Genomic DNA, 18505 nt, shown 5'->3' on the forward strand with positions numbered 1-18505 from the left:
CAAGTCTCGTCCAAAATCTTATAAGCTGAGTGTTCAAACTAAATTTCTCAACTTGAAGAGTAATTCATATAGAAATTTAGGAACAACTTTAGAAATACAAAATCACAATTTGTATATGTATAAATTTCTGAAAAAAATACCATAAACATAATAATTTTTGAGTCACACTCACACACAAATGTGAGCTCTGTAACTTACATAACATGGTCCAACTTATATGACAATACATCGAAACCAATCTTTATAGTATAAACTTTGTACAATGCATCATCCAGTGTAATTGGGATTCATGAATCTCCAATTAGAGTTTATTAATCACAATTTAGATTTAATCAGGACAGATTGATAAATTTACCTTTCATTAAGGGGGGGGGGGAGTTCATTGAGATCAAAACTAAACATCTTAGCTTCATTTTCATTAACAATGGGGCCTTGGCAATGCCGCCTATGCCCACCAAGAGCCTGCCCTTTTGAGAACTCTTTGTAGCAAAACATGCACCGGTGCACTGCTCCGCCACACACGGCCACCACTTCTTCCGGAACTCCATCGTCTCCTCTGCCGGCCGCCTTGTTATGGTGGGCCTTGTGGCCACCCAATGCTTGGTAGCTACTAAAAGACCTCTTGCATATGTTGCATCTATGGTGCTTTGTGGACATCTTGTAACTCAAAATTTTCCCATTTCTTTCACTAGTTGACTCCAACTTCCTCTTCTTTGGTGGGAGATTCTCCGTCGCTAATTCGTCGTGATGAGCCCGCACCGCCCTTGTCCTTCTGCCCGTTTTGGACCATCTGGACAGTTTCGGATTGAACTGGCTTCCCTTCGGAGCGAGTTCCTTCCCGAGAATTTCGAGCTCCATTTTTTTGTGAAAATGCCAATTTGAGTGAGGCTGGATTGATTAGCATGTGAGATCTATTTTGTGATTTTTTGTAATCTAAAGCTGGACTTGTTACAAGATTGTGATATTTCAATGAAGAAGGGAATCATAATTTAAGCTGATGTTACTAACCAAAAAAGTTGCAACGGATTGTTGAGTGTTAGGCATCTTAATTTAATATTCATTAAAGAGTGATGAGATTTCAACTTTGGAGAGTAGATAATTAAGCTGTTTTCGGTTTCTTTAGTGTTGTTTCAGTATAATAATGGTTTAGTAATTAGCATAGTCGCCTTAAATTTGTAAACTTTTGTAACTTGTAATTTCTTGTGTGTTAGAATTATGTGCATTTGCATGAGAGCATTGGGACTACATAATCTTGTTTGTAGAATTGCTAATCTTATTGCAATGGTCTTCTTCCTATTCCTAGTATTTTATTGCAATTGTTGAAATTATTGCAATTAACTGTATATAGAGCACGGAATAGGTTTTGAAGATAATGTTTAATTATTGTTATTACAATATAGATTTATATAGTCTCATTTTATTATCCTAATATTTTCTTATACAACTCCTTTTAAAAAAATTCTTGATAAATGAACAAAATTTGAAGGTAGGTATAGTTGTGGTACACAAATTTTCACGAAATTCCAGTTTGGACATGAATTCTATGAATTTTCAACTATTCTGATTATTCCAAAACTAATGCTGAAGTAAAAACTTAGTATAGTTAACAATTGTACTCCTAAGAGCATCCCCAATCCTATCTCAAATTAAGGTCTCAAGTCCCCTTCACGTCATCATTCTCCTAAATTTGAGTCTCAGACTACAACTCCTCTAACTCTGCAGGCCCCAACTCGGGCCACAACTATTAAATTGTAATATTCACAGCTCCAACCTATTTTACTCGTAAAATAGAATACGTTGAACAATTAAAACTGGGAAAATTCATTGTTCAGACGAAAAAAAGAAAATTACAAATCCTAGAAAAAGAAAATTACATATCCTAAAAAATTTTAAAAACTACTTCTTCTTCATTTGTGCGCGAAGGTATCCGATCATCTCACGGTGCAACTCAAGCTCGAACTCCGACATTATTGAGGTATCCCTCGATGTCAACTCCGTCAGCTGACCAATCTCATGGTGCGATGTTATTTCCATGTTGGTAGGCAACCCCGGACTAGGCGTTGCATTTGGGTCGGGCGTCGGCGGCACGTGCCAGTTGTTGGCGTTGACGAAATCGTCAATCTGTCGTTGGTCGTTGTTAAACCAATCCATAGAAGCGGGAAATATTGGAATACAAGAGGAATGAAATTGAGTTTGTGTGGAAGAGTGGTAGGATGGAGCACAAGAAGTGTATAAATAATAGGCAAACAAAATTAAAAAAAAAATAAAATTGAGGGGACTTGCGGCCCGGCCCAAAGACATCTAACGCCGGGTCGGGACTCGCTCATTGCGGCACGGGCGTCGTTAACCCTGAGCAGGGTCGGACCGCGGGCGCAGCCCCGGGACGCAACTGCGACCTCGAGACTGTCCCAGGCCGCAACTCGTCGACGTTTAACGCAATGCCCGGGCCGAGACTCGCTCATTGCGGCCCGGCCCCAAGCGTAGGGGATGCTCTAAATACTCCCTTTGTCCCATTAGAAGTTAAACGTTTTTTTTTGTCCTATTAAAAATGAAACCTTTCCTAAAATGAAAACAACACTCTCTCTAATTTTTCATCTCTCTTACTTTACTTTCTCTCCATTAACTCACAAAACAACACTATATAAAAACTCGTGCCGAAAACCAAATGTATCATATTTATTGGGACAGAGGGAGTATATGTGATTATTGAATATCTACATCAACTAATCGCAGTGACTTTATTTGTCAATTAATTCGCCAAAAATTGATGATTGTGTGAAAACCCAGAAATAGGTATATCACACCAAAACAATTTCAAGATTAATAAGACAACAAATAAAACCCAACACCCGTGCAATGTCTCAATCATGGAGTATTCAATGCAAGTAAAGAAAGAAAGAAAGAACCAAAATACTTAACAAAATGGAATATCAACAAATTCTTCACGGATGATTAAAAATCAAAGCACAATGTTCTCCAAATGTTGTAGACACAAAATACTGAAGGGAAATAGAAGCAAAGACTAAAATCTGGGACACCAAAAACAAGCATATATTGAAAAACAGCACTGTGAAACAATGCAAACAGGTAAAGCTAATAATGTCAAAAGCACATCTAGCAGAAACAGAAATCTCATCAAACTTAATCCGCTCTCTGTTTCATTTTTTGATCAATCTTAAATACTTAAAAAATCAACATGGGGAGTTGGTTCCTTCCTCACTTGGCCATCATGACCTTCACGAACTCCTCGTAGTTGATCTGGCCATCGCCATCCACGTCGGCTTCACGGATCATCTCATCAACTTCCTCGTCAGTTAGCTTCTCCCCGAGATTTGTCATCACGTGGCGGAGCTCAGCTGCGGATATGAATCCATTCTGGTCCTTGTCGAAAACCCTGAAAGCTTCCTTGAGTTCCTCCTCGGAATCAGTGTCCTTCATTTTGCGAGCCATCAGGTTCAGGAACTCTGGGAAGTCAATCGTCCCATTACCATCAGCATCAACCTCGTTGATCATATCCTGGAGCTCAGCCTCCGTCGGGTTCTGTCCCAAAGAACGCATCACAGTCCCCAACTCCTTCGTGGTGATGCAACCTATAAATCATTTTTTCCAGAAACATTAAGTGTAAGAAGGTAGCAGTCACAAATTGCATTACAGCAATAGCTGTACATGCAAGTGTGGCAAAGATACTAACTTTTCTAAACTTAGCCGAATAAATCTGCAATATGATCCAAGTATATATGTATGCTGCAAATTTGATAACCATAGAGTAATAGAGCGTTCTAATTTTAATTTTAAACATTTTAAACAACAGGAAAAGACAATGGATATCTTGATAAGAGTATGACACTAGTGTAGCACAAAGCATTTGTAAGATAAAAATTGTAACGGGGGATTTGTTTTCTCTCTCCAAACTGGTCTTAGGAAGAAATGCCAGACTCCACATAACACAAACGCAACAAACGATCCAATCTCAAATGCTACCAAATTTGTGTACCATAAATGACATGAATATCACCACACAACACAACTAGATTTATTTGATTTATAATGCAAAAAACAGCGGTTAAGGTCATCATTAAAATGAGGAAAAATATAAATGAAGACAAACAATGCAGAAATTATTGAGCTAATCGTCGCTAATAATCTATAAAAATCTCAACGAAGAGAGCGCGAGAGAAAAAGCCCTAGGTTCATGGAAAATCAAATTCCTTATCATAAATATCAAACCAACATAAATTACAACCACGAAACACCACCAATGACAGAAATAATAGACCGTAAACATCAATGAACCACGGAGAGAGAAAAAATTGCGATCTATATTTGTCGCTCAAAATTGACTCAGATCACAGCAACATTGACAAAGAAATCGGTGAAAAAAACTAAATACGCTGAAAAATTAACAGCATTCAACAAGTAAATAGATCTACTTCGCAGAAACAGATCGACAACAAAAAAACACATCAATAGATTGTACATAAAATTAAGAAATAGGGGATCGAAATGCAAATCAGAGCACTGACCGTCTCCATCCTTGTCGAATAGAGAGAAGGCTTCCTTGAATTCGGAGATCTGTTCGTCGGTGAGCTGAACCGCCATCTCTTCTCCTCACGAAGCTTTTTTCTGTTAGACGATTCTACAAAATCAGTGTGGAATGGGTGTAGACAGAAGAGAGAGAGACCGAAGAAATGTAGGGAAAGTGTGGGGCTATTATATAAAATCGGCATGTAAGATGGATTCTTTTTCATTTTTACTTTTTTTTATTAGTATTATTTTACATCTGTACAGCAAACTCAATTTATTCTTATTTTACTGCTATTCTAAATTATGAAATCAGTGGAGTTATTTTGATCGTAGATATTGATTTCAAATAGCCCATTTTCAATTTTGACACGATTGTCCTACCCTTTATACTGATATATTGATTGGAAAATGGTTATTACGTTCATAAATATCCCTCTCTTTTTTTGGAGCATTCCATATATCACCGTATGGGATATTGATATGATAAAAAAAAAATTGTTTTCTTATAGATAAAAAAACAAAAATCCTAAGTTGTTGTAATTTAAAAAATCTTATTTAGTTTCTTTTATGATGAATTTGCATTTAAAGGGAACTCGCATTTAATGAGAACTCACATTTAATGAGAAACTACAAGAAAAATGTAGAGGCGATTTTGCGCCATTGAGGACTGAATTTAGAAATTGAAATAATAATACTCCCTATATTTTTTTAGGTCAAATTAGATTGTACATTTATGTGTATATACATACATAGGGGTGGGGAAACGGTCGGTTCGGTTATAACCGAACCAATTAGTTGGTTAACCGACTCCTTTTTTCAAATACAAGAACCGTAGCCGAACGTTTAGTCGGTTCGGTTCCTTGAGGAACCGATCGGTCACAACCGACAGGTTCTTCGGTTCCAACGAAGGAACCGAAGGAGAGAGTAGCGGCGTGGAGAGTTAGACAACAACCCCGTCGTCACTGGCATGAGAGAGAGCAGCAACCTCTCGTTGCCTTGTCCGAGAGAGCAGTGCAGCGAGGAGAAAGCAGCAGCCTCGCCGTCGCTGGCGTGGGAGAGAGCAGCGGTGCTGGCGTGCTAATATTTAGATGAGAGAGCTCACGTGTTATTAGAATTGACTTCATTGTAAACACTTGGTAATTTTTTTATGGAAGATAAGGTAATGTACCTATATCAATATGGGATTTACAAGTTAAAGTATATGTTAATGCTCCATATTTATCTAATACGTTGTTGTAGTTCCAAATTCAATAAACAAAGTAGCTGTAATGAGATTGATTATTGAATTAGAGAGATGATTTGTGTTTTCTCTTGTTTGAAATGTTGACAAATTATAAGCACATAAGAGTTTGGTTTCTATCAAAGTATTCTTTGAAACTTGAAAGGTGTGTAAGGTTTGTGAAATTAAAATGAATCTATAAAAAATCAAAATTAAACCTACTAATCGGTTATTCGGTTCTAACCTTTCGGTTCTCGGTTAGAACCGAGAACCGCCCAAATCCTAAACTCACTAACCAAATTCAAAGTGGCAAATATTTCTAGATTAAATTAGAAAAAAAAGGTTTAATGGATAAGAATTATTCTCTAGTTTTCCTTAAGACCACCTAAGTGAATTTGACAATTCAAAACATGATTAATCTAAAAAAAAGTAATGCTATGTGGCCATAATGTGGCCAGCCACACAATGACATTTTTGTAAATAATTATTAAAATCAATGCAATAAATTAATAGTAATAGTTAGTGCTAAGATAATTTACTTAATTACCCTTTTCTCAATTTTTTACTTCAAATTTAAATTTACAACATTCTCTCTCCATAATAATTTATGCACAATTTATTTTGACTTACCTTTTAATTTGTCTATTTCTAATCATTATTATTTAGCATTCTCTCTCCATAATTATTTAGCATTCTCTCTACATTTAGCATCACAATTTATGAGCCCTATCAATAATTTATGTATTAAACACTAAGGTGTATTATAATCTAATAATAATATATTATAGTGTACTATGATATACGATTATTAGATTGTGAAATATTATGACAACATAGTATTGAAACTTAATATTAAGTTAAAACTAAATTATGAATTTATGATAGCTTTTTCGTCATACTTAATTTATAAAAATAAAAATAATAATAGTAATGATAAAAATATTTCTTAAGATTACAGTATATGCCGAGTAATATTATTTTAAATAAACATCTGAATAAAAAGCAAAACGATATAAAGTACTCTAATAAAACGTAAATATCTTCTAAAAATAATAAAAACATTGTTGGATGGATGAGTATAAAGTATTTACTTTATAAACTAAGGTAGGGGGTAGAGTTGTCTTAAGAGTTTTGATACTTTTAAGGTGAGTTAATTATTAAGGGAACTTATTTAATTTTTAGCTAAAAGACAAATTATGACTGGCCATAATATGGCCATTTAGCACCACTAAAAAAACTTTCTCCATGAGGAATTATCATTCACCTAAGAATCTGACAAGGTGACTCATCATTTCGTCATCCAATTATGTTAATTGGAACATTAATCACACTTTTTATAAGGTTTGATTTTGTGAAGAGAGAATTTAGTTGCAAGCATGTTTCAAAATACAATAAAAAAATTGGTATGCAAACATGATTTATTCTAAAAACAATTATGAACTATCCCATTTGCATTATTAATACTACACATTTGATTCAATTGCTCAACTTGACTCAGTTGAGGCTGTCAATGAGTAAAAACAAATCTTATGCCAGACCAACAGATTCGAGGAGAGGTGTAGCAATTACTATAAAATGCTTCAAAATTATTTGATACAAATGTTATGATTTTATCCTATTTAAGAATTATTTAAAAGATGTTGTGCGCACCTAAGGAATAGTAGCTTAGCAATGGAACCAATAATTTTATGTATTTAATTACTATCAAAATCAACATAAAAATGTATGTGCTCTTTCACCTCCAATCAAACAAGTAGATATGAAAAACAACTTATAAACTTTGCATTGATTTCAATTATGAATAAATTATAAACAAATAAAGAAAAATTGTCAAGCGCAATGACTATCGGGCCAGGCCGTTTTAGGTCGATTTTTACAGCTCGATCCATTTTCATTGGACTTTAAATGGATCATACAGTATTCAACAGCCCATTATATATTCATAATATTTGGAAGGGGAAATGGTAATTTCATACTAGCCTCTTACAAATTTGGAATTAGGGCTGACAATTTTCGACACGACACGATAATCTGACACGAATCCGTACGAAATTATTGGGTTAGGGTCAAGTCTTATTGGATCCGTGTTCTTATAGGGTTGACCCATTAAGAACTCGATAATTTCGGGTTGGGTTCGGGTCGGATGCGGGTCGGCTACGGGTAACCCATTAAGGAATAATATTATTATTTTTATTATTATTTAAAAATATATATATATTACTTTAATTTTTTAATTTCTTATAAATTAGGTTTAAATAGTATAAAATGAATTTTAATTGTGTAAATTAGGTTAAAAATTAAGGTTTAATCATGTAATATTAGGTTTTAATCTTGTAATATCAGGTTCGGGTTGTTATCGTGTCGTGTCAACCCATATTATATCGTATCGATAACGGTTTCGTGTCGGGTGCGGGTCGTGTTCGGATTTACAGTTTCCTTAATAGGTCGGGTTCAGGTTATGCCTTATTAGGTTGAGTCATTATCAGGTTGACCCGATATCGACCCAATCCGCACGATTTGCCAGCCCTATTTGGAAGTGGGAAATGGCAATTTTCATACCATATATTAGCCTCTTACAAATTTGGGTATTGTACCAATATATCATATCTATACCTAATACTACAAGCTATAGATAATTAAATGTATCCTGCCAAATATAATATTGATATGCAATAGTCTAAAACGAAAACATATATTGTGACATGTGACTTATCTTAATATTTATGTCCCGCTATTAGTAGTATAGACCTATTACTATTAGCTCGTAGAAGGAGAAAATTTTGTAATACACATATATTGATGAACAATTCAAACATATGAAATGGTTAAATTAAAGTCCAATTGACAGCGATTTAATGGTTGTCTATCAAATGTTTATACCGTTTTAATGTCAACTAATGGATGTTACTGTTGTGCAATATGATTGAATAGTTTGTTTTCTGAAATATATATAAATGAAGGCGTATTAAATAATTTATACATCTATTTTTGACTTCTTACGTTCAATGCAAACTACAAAGATGTTTCTCATTTTTTTAATACTCCTTTATTTCATGAATTTAACTAAAAAATTACTAATAATTGTATTTGGTCTAATATTTGGACTCCATCTTTTGCCCGTTTTGCTATTCATACATTTTGGACTCTAGCTAACATTTTATATGGAGTATTTGTTTTATCAGTTCGATATAGGAGTAGATATTTGTTTTAGCTCACTAAGTATTCATAATTAATAGTAATTTATTAAATACTTCCCTCGTACCATGAAATAATCCACTTTTTGCTATTTTTTTCTCTCCCTCAAATTACTGCACCTTTTTTCCCAGTATTTTTTTTTACTTATTTGTAATTTTACTACAATGATTTACCTTTTCTTCACTAAAAATTTATAAAAATTGGAACATACTTTATTTGATAATATTGACACTTGTGTCACATTGGATAATATTTTCTCCAGTTCACTATTTCAGTTCCCACATCCCATTCCATTCCAAAAAAAAGAAGAAATTCCCACCTATCATTTAACATGATTTTTATTGAAAAATAGTAAAATATATGGATTACCATTGCATATATTATGAATCACAGGAGTAAACTTTTAGGGCATCACAACGGCCGCATAGGTCGGACCGCTCAGAGGGGTGTTGTCCGCTACTTCTCGCGTTGCTAAAACGTTCGATCAGACCACTGGGGTGCAGATGAAATTTATTTTCTTTAGAGAATATGTATGTGATTGTAGAAGTTGTAATTTGACATACTACTATAAATTTATTCTCGACATCGCTCGAGGGGAGTTTGTTAGTAAGATGAAACAATGTTGAGCATTGTTGTGTTTGTTCAGTTCGTTAACTCTTAATTTTGAAAATAAAATAGTGGAGTATGTTATTTATAATCATTAATGATTGTATTAAATCTCTAACTATATTTTTCTTTGCAAGATATACTACAAATGAGTCATATATATTAGGTTGTCGTCTAACTTGAAAGCAAAATAAGTTGGAATCACTTTACTACTTTTAGCCTTTTAGCACATGCAAACGATAATACAAACCAATCATCCACCCAAATAGAGAGAGAAGAGATGGCATTACCCTGAAAAAAAAGGCTACAAATGACAGATCTTTATCGCGACGAAAACAGTCCTTGTAATTAGGTCATCCATAGTAGGAATAACCCAGCAATAGCCCAGCTATAACCTAGCTACAAACTCCTCCTGCCACATCATCAACACTAAAAATCCTCCTGCCACATCATAAATAGCTCAGCCATAGCCTAGCCACATCATAAATAGCCCAGCCACATCAATAGCCACATCACTCAAAATTATATAAAACAAATAATTAACAATCATACAAAATACGCAATTTAATTTACGATACATATACGAGAAAATTCAATAATATGATTAAAATTTAAAAAGTACATTAATTAAAAAAATTACATAATTAACAAAAAAACTACTGCCGTGCAGTCCTCCGCGCCCATAACTCTTCAATTAAATCATTTTGGAGTCGAATATGAGCCTCCGTTTGGCGCATGTCGGCATGTGCTTGGAGGCGGCCGTCTTCATCATGAGGTACCCCACTCCGTACGTTGGGGGCGGCCACGCCTTGGCTTGGACCGGCTTCATTATCATCGTGAGGACGGGCAAGTCCCGTATATATAGTGTTTCGGAAACAAAAAAAAATTAAAAATTCGCGCTAGGCGGTGCGCTAGGCGATTCGGACGCTGCAATAGCGCCTAGCTGATCGCCTAGCGCCACGGAATCGCCGCTGAGCGCTAGGCGGTTTTTTTCCGCGAAAATCGCTGGGCGGCTGCAATAGACCGCCTAGCGCACCGCCTAGCGCCGGCGCTCAGCTAGGCGGTGCGCTAGGCGCTATTGTGGATGCTCTTACAGTTGGAATTGGTGATGACGATGAAAAAGTAGCATTACTTTTTTGCAAATTTAAAGCTACATCTTACAATTATTGGAGTAGTATTTTTGGCAAATAATTTAGCTATAGCGTAACACTTCAATTTACAGACACCTTATTCTACCAATAATAATCAACAGTAGATGAAATCGCTATAGAAAAATTACACTGATAATTAATCTGCTGCAACTTCAGTATATGAAGATGAATTCCCTCCGCCGCAGCTCCGACCTTCATCCGCATTGACCTGAAAATCGTCGCAATTTGCAAAAGGAGGAAAAGGAAATGGTAAATCCGAGAGAATTGAATTAAGGAGCTAGCTGCTGTTTATAGTATACTTGAATCAAGGTGTTGCTATTCTGAAATTAAAGGAGTAAAAAGAGTGAAATCGCAATGAGAAGAGGGAGAAATTTGGAGTGAGTTTTCAATTGAGCGGAATTGTAATCGCCGATGTGGGGGTTGGACGGCGGCGGATTGTAGTAATAGAAGGGGAAATACGGCATAATTGGATTCGGCGGCGTCGGAGTGGGGTAATCGGTGGAGCTAGGGTTTGGCGGTGGATAGTACGCTCCGCCGCCGGAAGGTGGTGGATAGTAAGAGGTTTGCGCTGGTGGAGGCGGCGGATAGTAGTAGACGCCTCCGCAGCCTCCGCCGCAGGGCGGCGAAGGCGGAGGGGGACAATTGACACCGTATGGCGGCGGCGGAGATGGTGGCGGAGGGGAGGGGACCGGCTCCGGCGGTGGAGGAGAGAGGACAGGCTCCGGCGGCGGAGGAGAGAAGATCGGTTGGCAGGGATTGTCGCAGGATGAGCACATTGTGCAGGCGATCTGGTCTCTGGTGATGGCGGTTATGGCGGTGGCGGCGAGAGAGGGCGCAGGGAGGGAGGCGGAGATGAGAGAGAAGACGAGGAGTGAGAGAGCGGCGGCCATGGTTTGGGGATGAGAGAGAAAGGTGTTTGACTGTTTTATATAGAAAAGGAGAAGAGAGGGAGAGAGAGAATGGTGCATGTGCATAGAGATTAGAGAGACTCTCCCATCCATGGTATTTTTATCGTCTACGCAACCAATATCTTTGCTAGATGAAAATGTAAAATTAAATTTTATGTAGTGTGGACACGATTGTTTTGTCATTTCTATAACATTTGAATTTAAATTTAAATTTCGGTGGTGTTGTCAATTTTATTTACTAAGATGAGATGTTAATATTTGGTTGTGTCAGCCTGCGCTGCTCTTAGCATTCTAAAAAAAAAAACTTTTAACACATTTTAATTTTATAATGTGAGTTCAATTTTTTGTAAATTGTTAGTTCATTTTTTGCTAAACATTTGAATTTAAATTTAAATTTAAATTTCATTGGTGGTGTCATTTTTATTTACTAAAATAAGGTATGAATATTAGGTTGTGTCAGCATACACTGTTTTTAGGCTTTCGGCAAAAACCTTTGCCTATTTCAAGTTCGTTTATCATTCTAGTAAGTAGTAAGTATCGTAGCGAACTAAAAGATAATTATAATTATATTTATAATATTTTGTTGAAAATAGATTAATTGTTTGGATGATTAGAGCATCCGCGTCGCGTTCTCGATGCGGGCTCGGTATCGTTTCGGCGAGACGAGGCGGCATCGAGACGGCGATGCGGGTGCTCCGTCTCGTCCTGTGTGCCTCCGCCAAGAGATGGTTGGCGAGCTGTCTCGCCACGCGCGTTGGCCACGTGGCGAGCTCCCCTGCGGCCGTGACGCCCACGAGTGAGCGTCGTTTGTACCCGTTAAAAATATTTTTTTAAAATTCTGACAAAAATCGAAAATTAAAAAAAAATCCCCAAAAATTCTAGTTGTTTTTCCAATATTTTGATTTTTTTTTCCTATTTTTTAAGCCCAGAATCACTTCTATAAATATTATAATTTCAATTATGTATTTTTCGTATTTTCAGATGTTGTAATTTTAGTGGTTTTTAATGATTTTATGAATTATTAGTATTAATTTAATATTTCAATGAAATATTAATTGAATTTGTTGAAAATAAAAATAAAAAATGAAATTAAATGAATAGTTAAGGGATGAGATGGTTAAGATATGAAGGGATGCATGTGTTGTCTATTAGTTAAGAGATGGAATAAAAAGTATAGTGGGACCCATAAATAGTTAAGGGATGACGTGGTTAAAAGACAGTATTGAAATAGAGATGGATAGCCTTATAATTTATAAATATATGAACACAACCAAATCATCTTAGTTAAATTTAATGTATATATAGTGTGGACATGATTGTTCTGTCATTTCTTTAACATTTGACATTTTGTTTTTGCTAAACATTTGAATTAAATTTTAGTGGTGTTGTCAATTTTATTTACTATTGCATTCTAAAATAAGAATAATGACTTTACCCATTTTAATTTTATAATATCATTTCATTTTATTGTAAATTATTACTAGTTCATTTTTTGCCAAACATTTGAATTTAAATTTCATTGGTGTTGTCATTTTATTTACTAAGATAAGGTGTGAATATTAGGTTGTGTCAGCCCACGTTGTTTTTAGACGCTCTGCATTCTAGAACAAAAATTTAACTTTGCCCATTATTATTTTATAGTATTAGTTCATGTCATCAGGTAGTAGTAAATTATATTTATATAAAGAGAAAAGGACAAATACAAATTTTATTTTATTTTATTTTTATAATATATGAATCGTTTGGAAACTTATAAAAACTTAAACACAACCAAATCTTATAGGAGTATAATGCATAATGTGAGAGCATAAACACGTTAAGTCCTTAATATTTGAACACAAGCAAAATATAAATCACTAGTAGTTTGAACATAAATATGGAAGAGGGGTTAATATTTGAAGGATCTTGAGCTACTCGTGCTTCATTGCTATATACGAAGGTGGCGTTCGGTTGTCATGACTAATATCATGAGACTATCCATCTAGGATTAAGTTGTGGGATTATTTTAGTTAGAGGGGGAGGCTATGACTAATTATCATGAGACTATCCATCTAGGATTAAGCTGAAGGATTCAATTTTATGAACCAAACATGATACATATTTAATCATGAGATTTAATCTTGTCAACCGAACACCCCCGAAATGAACAATATCATGATGAAGCAGATACAAGAAAAAGTGGACATGAACCAAAAAGCAGAAGCAACTACTAAAAATATGGGCTTCAGCCGCGAAGCAGACCGACTACATAATTTGCACTATCCTTTAATATCTTGTTTATTAATCATATATTGTTTCTTATGTTGAGTGATGCATTATAGTACACTTAATTAAATAATTTAAAATAGATAAATAACTCACTGACTTTATCATTGAGATCCGTTTGTTTATTTATAAATTGATTATAACGAGCTTGTTTATTATAAAGGTTAATGTTAACTGTTTAGTAAGTAAGCTTCATTAAATAAGCTCAATGAGCTTTTATCAAATCTAAATCCGTATAAATTCATAAATAGTTTGATGCAACTACTGCGAATTTAGATTAGTTATTACTCAAATTAAAGTAAGATGAATTTGCTTTTACCCATCAAAAAGTCCATGAATGAAAGAGCTGCACGTGAAATGCATGGATCCAAAGAAGAGTACGACTCCATTTAAAGTTTGAACTTATTTGTTTTTTTCCAAAATAAATTATTACAAATGATGAATCTGAAATAAATTCTCGAGTGCCGACATGGATGAGGAATGCAATATGCTCATATGCATGCAGTGTCGTAACAGAATTAATAATAATTTCTTTGTTTTTATATACGTGCATCAATAATTTGGGAACTAAAAATATACTCCGTATCCTGTAATGTGCCCAAATTAACAGTAACAATAATTCCTTTTGTATTTATATAGGTTGGCCTTTCTCCACCATCGAATGAAAAATAAACCTTATTTTTTAAATAAAATGGGCCGAGCCAGTATGGGCCTTGACCCATTTTAAATATTTATAAGTGCAAGTAAATAAATAATAAAAATGATTAATTTTATTTAATCCTCAAATCTTTTTTAAATTATTACACTTATTTCATTTTATTCTAAAGAGTGAAAATCATTTGAGTTTATTAAAACTATAAGAAAATTATGTAGTAGCCTATTATTTAAAATAGTAGTAATATATTTTGTTGAATAACCAATAAATGAAAGTGTTTAGTAGGACCAAAATTATCATAGTGAATGACAACATTCTTGAATAAAATCATACTCCCTCCGTCCCTCAAGAATATGCAATCTTTTTTTAGTCCGTCCCGCAAGAATATGCACTTTCTAATTTTGGAAAGTCTTTTTACTCTAATGAGGTGAGACTTGTTCTTCACTAAAAATACTTTATTTACTTTTTTTCTCTACTTCTTTCTTATTTCACCAATTTTACATTAAAACTCGTGTCAACCCCAAAGTGTATATTTTTTTTTATGATAGAGGGAGTATTAATTTGAGAAGTTTTGATGTTATAAAATCATTTTAAAAACTCTGCCAAATAAACCACTCACAGTCAGCTATCAATTTTTAAGGCGGGAAAATATGCGAGCAAATTTTGATGAATTTTCCGCCTAAATATGGTTTCGAAATTTGAAAATTTCAAACATGGCTATATTTTTATCAGTTTTCTCACGTTCATTTCTACCGCTCTCATTCTCGAAAACTGCAAATTGAAACTTCCACTAAAAGGGAAAAAATGGTGAATGCGAAGAAGGATTCCACTAAGAAGAATGACGATTCTTCCCATTCGTCTCTCCATCCGCCCTACTTTCAGGTGCTAACTACATTCCAATTTTTATCAATCATTTCGTATTATACCACAAAACGCGATTTCAATTTGTTATTAGAACAATTTTGACCGTGTATTCTTCAACTGAGCCCTGATTCTGGTAAAATTTCAGATGATAAGTGAAGCCATAACCGAGATGAAGGAACGCAGCGGCTCAAGCCAGCCGGCGATCGCGAAATTGATGGAGGAGCATTACGCGAAGCAGCTTCCCCCAAATTTCAAAAAAAATCTCTCGATTCAGTTGAAGAGGCTCGTGAAATCCGATAAATTAGTGAAAGTGAAGAACTCGTACAAGATATCCGCGGCGGAGAAGGCGAAGAAACCCGCCAAAGCTGCTCCGGAGAAACCGCAATCGGAGAAAGCGAGCAGCAAAGAGAAGAAAGATGGGGAGAAAGCGAAGAAGACCAAGAGGCTGAGCCAGGTGAAGACGCCGGAGGCATTGAGGAAGAAGACCAAGGCGAGGAGCGGCGATGAGAAGTTGAAGAAGGCGACGCCGGCGAAGAGGAAAATCGGTGGGAGAATCGGCTCCAGCCCGCCTGCAAAGAAAGCTAAGAAATGAAGTTATTTTAGTTTGATTTAGTGTTTTTCTGTTTAATTATTAGGATTTGAAGTTTATGTTTGACTCTTAGTACGGGATTATGTTCTAGTATAAAGTTACTTGTTGTTGCTGCATTATTAGTATTTGTATTATGTTTTTTTATGAAATTCTATTATTAATAGAGATTTGATATGTTAAGCTACTAATTCTGAGCATCTGTGGGTGTCTCTTATAATTAATTTTTCTTAATTGATTTTTCCAATTTGAAATTATGTTTTCCAATAAATGATCAAATGTTGTATAGTTTCAGTTCGGAGAAAAATGAATGAGAAAGTATTTGAGTTTGTATGAGATAAAAATTCAACTAGTGAGATTTGGATTTATCGTGGAAAAATTAGAATCGACATGAAGCGAAGAATTTTAGATTGAAAAAATTAAAATGGGTGGGCAAACAAGATTATTGTAGTTAGAAACACATCAGTAAGCAAGATGTGATAAGGAATCGAGAAAATAAAGAAAAGAAGAGAGCCTCATAGATGGTCAGATGCATATCAAATCTCTTAATTTATAAATAAACTTTTCGGCATTTATCGGGTTAATTTCAAATTGTGTGTAAATAGGAAGCTATAATAAGTTTTCAATTATATTAGATTGTATTTTTTTTACTATTAAAAGTTCATGACATTATTATGAAAGCATTCAATTTGATGGTTGCCCTAAAATTTTGTTCACTAAATTTTTACATATTATTTTGATAAGCAATTCTCTAGGCTCTATGTCTCCTCATATAGTCTTATTTGGAAATTATATGAATTTTGATAAAATTAGTTAGGTGAGAGTATCATAGTCCATGGAAATGGATAAATGAGATAAAAATGGTGGGAAATTGGGAATTATTGTTTGTAACGAAGGGAGTGTAATTCAGATGGGATACTAGTTTTTTTTTCTTTTTTAGTGTAAGATAAAGAAAGGGCAATTAAGTGTTTTAAAAAAAATTAAAGATAATATACTACTGCATAAGTTTTGCTATGGGCTATATTTCTGTATGGATACAGAATTTGGGCCGAGTATAGATCCAAGTCCAAATGAGTACACTATTTACTTACAAGAAGCATTTGTTTAATATTTGTGTACAGAAATTTATTAGTAGTGATACTTTGGTAAGCCAAGATTTGGGATGAATATCGTAGGTTTTTATTTATTTATTATTATTTTCATTATCATTATCATTGTCATTATTTATTCAAATGTCTCAATTAAATTATTTGCAAAGAGTATTCGTTGTTTTATTATTACTATGTTTAATATATGCTTGATTAAAGAGTTACTCCACCATTTAACACTTTAAAAGCATACATACGTCAGTTTATTTTGGAGATAGCTGAAATATTTATAAATACTTTAATAATTTGATTTAAGAGGTAGTTGAAAATTTATAAAGGTGGAGTATAGTATATATATTTTGACATAGGTATAAGAAAAACAAGTGAATACATTGGCACTTTTTCGTACCTATGTGATTATTACCACCGTATTACATATTCAAAATAAGAGAATTATATATAATATCGAAAATTTGGGTCATTGGTTCGTGCACTCTTTATGACACTCCTAATCTAGAGGAATGCATAATGGAGATGTCGCATGTATGAGTAATATTTTTAAAATGGATTTCAATCAGAAAATTTTACTCCTAATAAGTATGATTTCGTGTCGTATGATATACGTCTCTTTTATCCATATTAAAATAATAACTAGGGACAGAGATAGAATTTTATAAGCAAACAGTCGAAAATTTGTAAGTATTTAGAAATGAATATAACATAATTTTATATTTTAAATTTAAAAACTCACTACGTATTGAGGAGTCTTGGCTCTTTTCCGGAATTACAAGTTACAACATCTGTTCGGAAAGAAAACAGAAAAAAAAAATGAAAAACTAAGCTAGCTTGCTTTCTGTTAATGAGTTGGCAATGCGTGAGATAAAGATTAATATCTTTTCCGTAGATTCATCTTTTGTCACGACACGCCCATCTGTGCATTAGTACTGCAATATTTTTATACTCCCTCCGTCCCGGACTACTCACACATTTCCTTTTTGGCACGGAGATTAAGGAATTAGTGTATAGCAAAGTCAACAATTGCAGCTGTAGGTGATAATTTTTACTAAAAATGGAAAGAGTGCAAATAACTTGGGACGCCCAGAAAGGAAATAAGTGCAAGTAATTCGGGACGGATGGAGTATTACTTTATTTTAAGTGAGGTAGAAATGTAGAATATACTCACTCCGTCCGTAAAGAATATGTAATTTGGGACCGACATAAGTTTTAATATAAAATTAGTGAAGTAAGAGAGATGTAGAGAGAAAAAAAGTAAATAAAGTATTGTTAATAGAGAATAAGTCTCACCTCATTAGAGAGAAAATACTTTTCAAAATTAGAAAGTGCATATTCCTATGGGACGGACAAAAAAAGAAAGAGTGCATATTCTTGAGGGACGGAGGAAGTACTTAATTACGGATTTAGCTGGTTTTCTTGGCATCTGACT

General features: G+C 34.4%; 4 protein-coding genes across 4 annotated transcripts; 1 reads left to right on the top strand and 3 right to left on the bottom strand.

Annotated features, from left to right (window-relative positions):
• Window positions 1–351: 351 nt before the first annotated feature.
• LOC121751847 (zinc finger protein AZF3-like) lies at window positions 352–858 on the bottom strand. Its single transcript, XM_042146643.1, has one exon. The coding sequence runs from the start codon at window positions 856–858 to the stop codon at window positions 352–354; it is 507 nt and encodes a 168-aa protein (XP_042002577.1).
• Window positions 859–2928: 2070 nt separating this feature from the next.
• LOC121751637 (calmodulin-like) lies at window positions 2929–4695 on the bottom strand. The gene is made up of 2 exons (XM_042146438.1): window positions 4524–4695; window positions 2929–3590 (listed from the first exon to the last, which is right to left on the bottom strand). The coding sequence occupies exons 1-2, from the start codon at window positions 4597–4599 to the stop codon at window positions 3217–3219; spliced, it is 450 nt and encodes a 149-aa protein (XP_042002372.1). The 5' UTR covers window positions 4600–4695; the 3' UTR covers window positions 2929–3216.
• Window positions 4696–11021: 6326 nt separating this feature from the next.
• LOC121751851 (extensin-like) lies at window positions 11022–11585 on the bottom strand. The gene has a single exon (XM_042146649.1). It carries the CDS (start codon window positions 11583–11585, stop codon window positions 11022–11024), a length of 564 nt encoding a protein of 187 aa, XP_042002583.1.
• Window positions 11586–15229: 3644 nt separating this feature from the next.
• On the top strand, window positions 15230–16173 carry LOC121751086 (histone H1-like). The gene is made up of 2 exons (XM_042145799.1): window positions 15230–15405; window positions 15533–16173. The coding sequence occupies exons 1-2, from the start codon at window positions 15328–15330 to the stop codon at window positions 15977–15979; spliced, it is 525 nt and encodes a 174-aa protein (XP_042001733.1). The 5' UTR covers window positions 15230–15327; the 3' UTR covers window positions 15980–16173.
• Window positions 16174–18505: the final 2332 nt, after the last annotated feature.

The sequence above is a fragment of the Salvia splendens genome, chromosome 10, assembly GCF_004379255.2.
Source record: "Salvia splendens isolate huo1 chromosome 10, SspV2, whole genome shotgun sequence".
Lineage (NCBI taxonomy): Eukaryota > Viridiplantae > Streptophyta > Magnoliopsida > Lamiales > Lamiaceae > Salvia > Salvia splendens.

Bases quoted from the DNA above. Each gene is read 5' to 3' on its own strand.
- LOC121751847 (XM_042146643.1), bottom strand. From the start codon at position 858: ATGGAGCTCGAAATTCTCGGGAAGGAACTCGCTCCGAAGGGAAGCCAG.
- LOC121751637 (XM_042146438.1), bottom strand. From the start codon at position 4,599: ATGGCGGTTCAGCTCACCGACGAACAGATCTCCGAATTCAAGGAAGCC. The intron at 3,591-4,523 runs GTCAGTGCTCTG...AATGATTTATAG, and splicing joins ATTCGACAAGGATGGAGACG to GTTGCATCACCACGAAGGAG.
- LOC121751851 (XM_042146649.1), bottom strand. From the start codon at position 11,585: ATGGCCGCCGCTCTCTCACTCCTCGTCTTCTCTCTCATCTCCGCCTCC.
- LOC121751086 (XM_042145799.1), top strand. From the start codon at position 15,328: ATGGTGAATGCGAAGAAGGATTCCACTAAGAAGAATGACGATTCTTCC. The intron at 15,406-15,532 runs GTGCTAACTACA...GTAAAATTTCAG, and splicing joins TCCATCCGCCCTACTTTCAG to ATGATAAGTGAAGCCATAAC.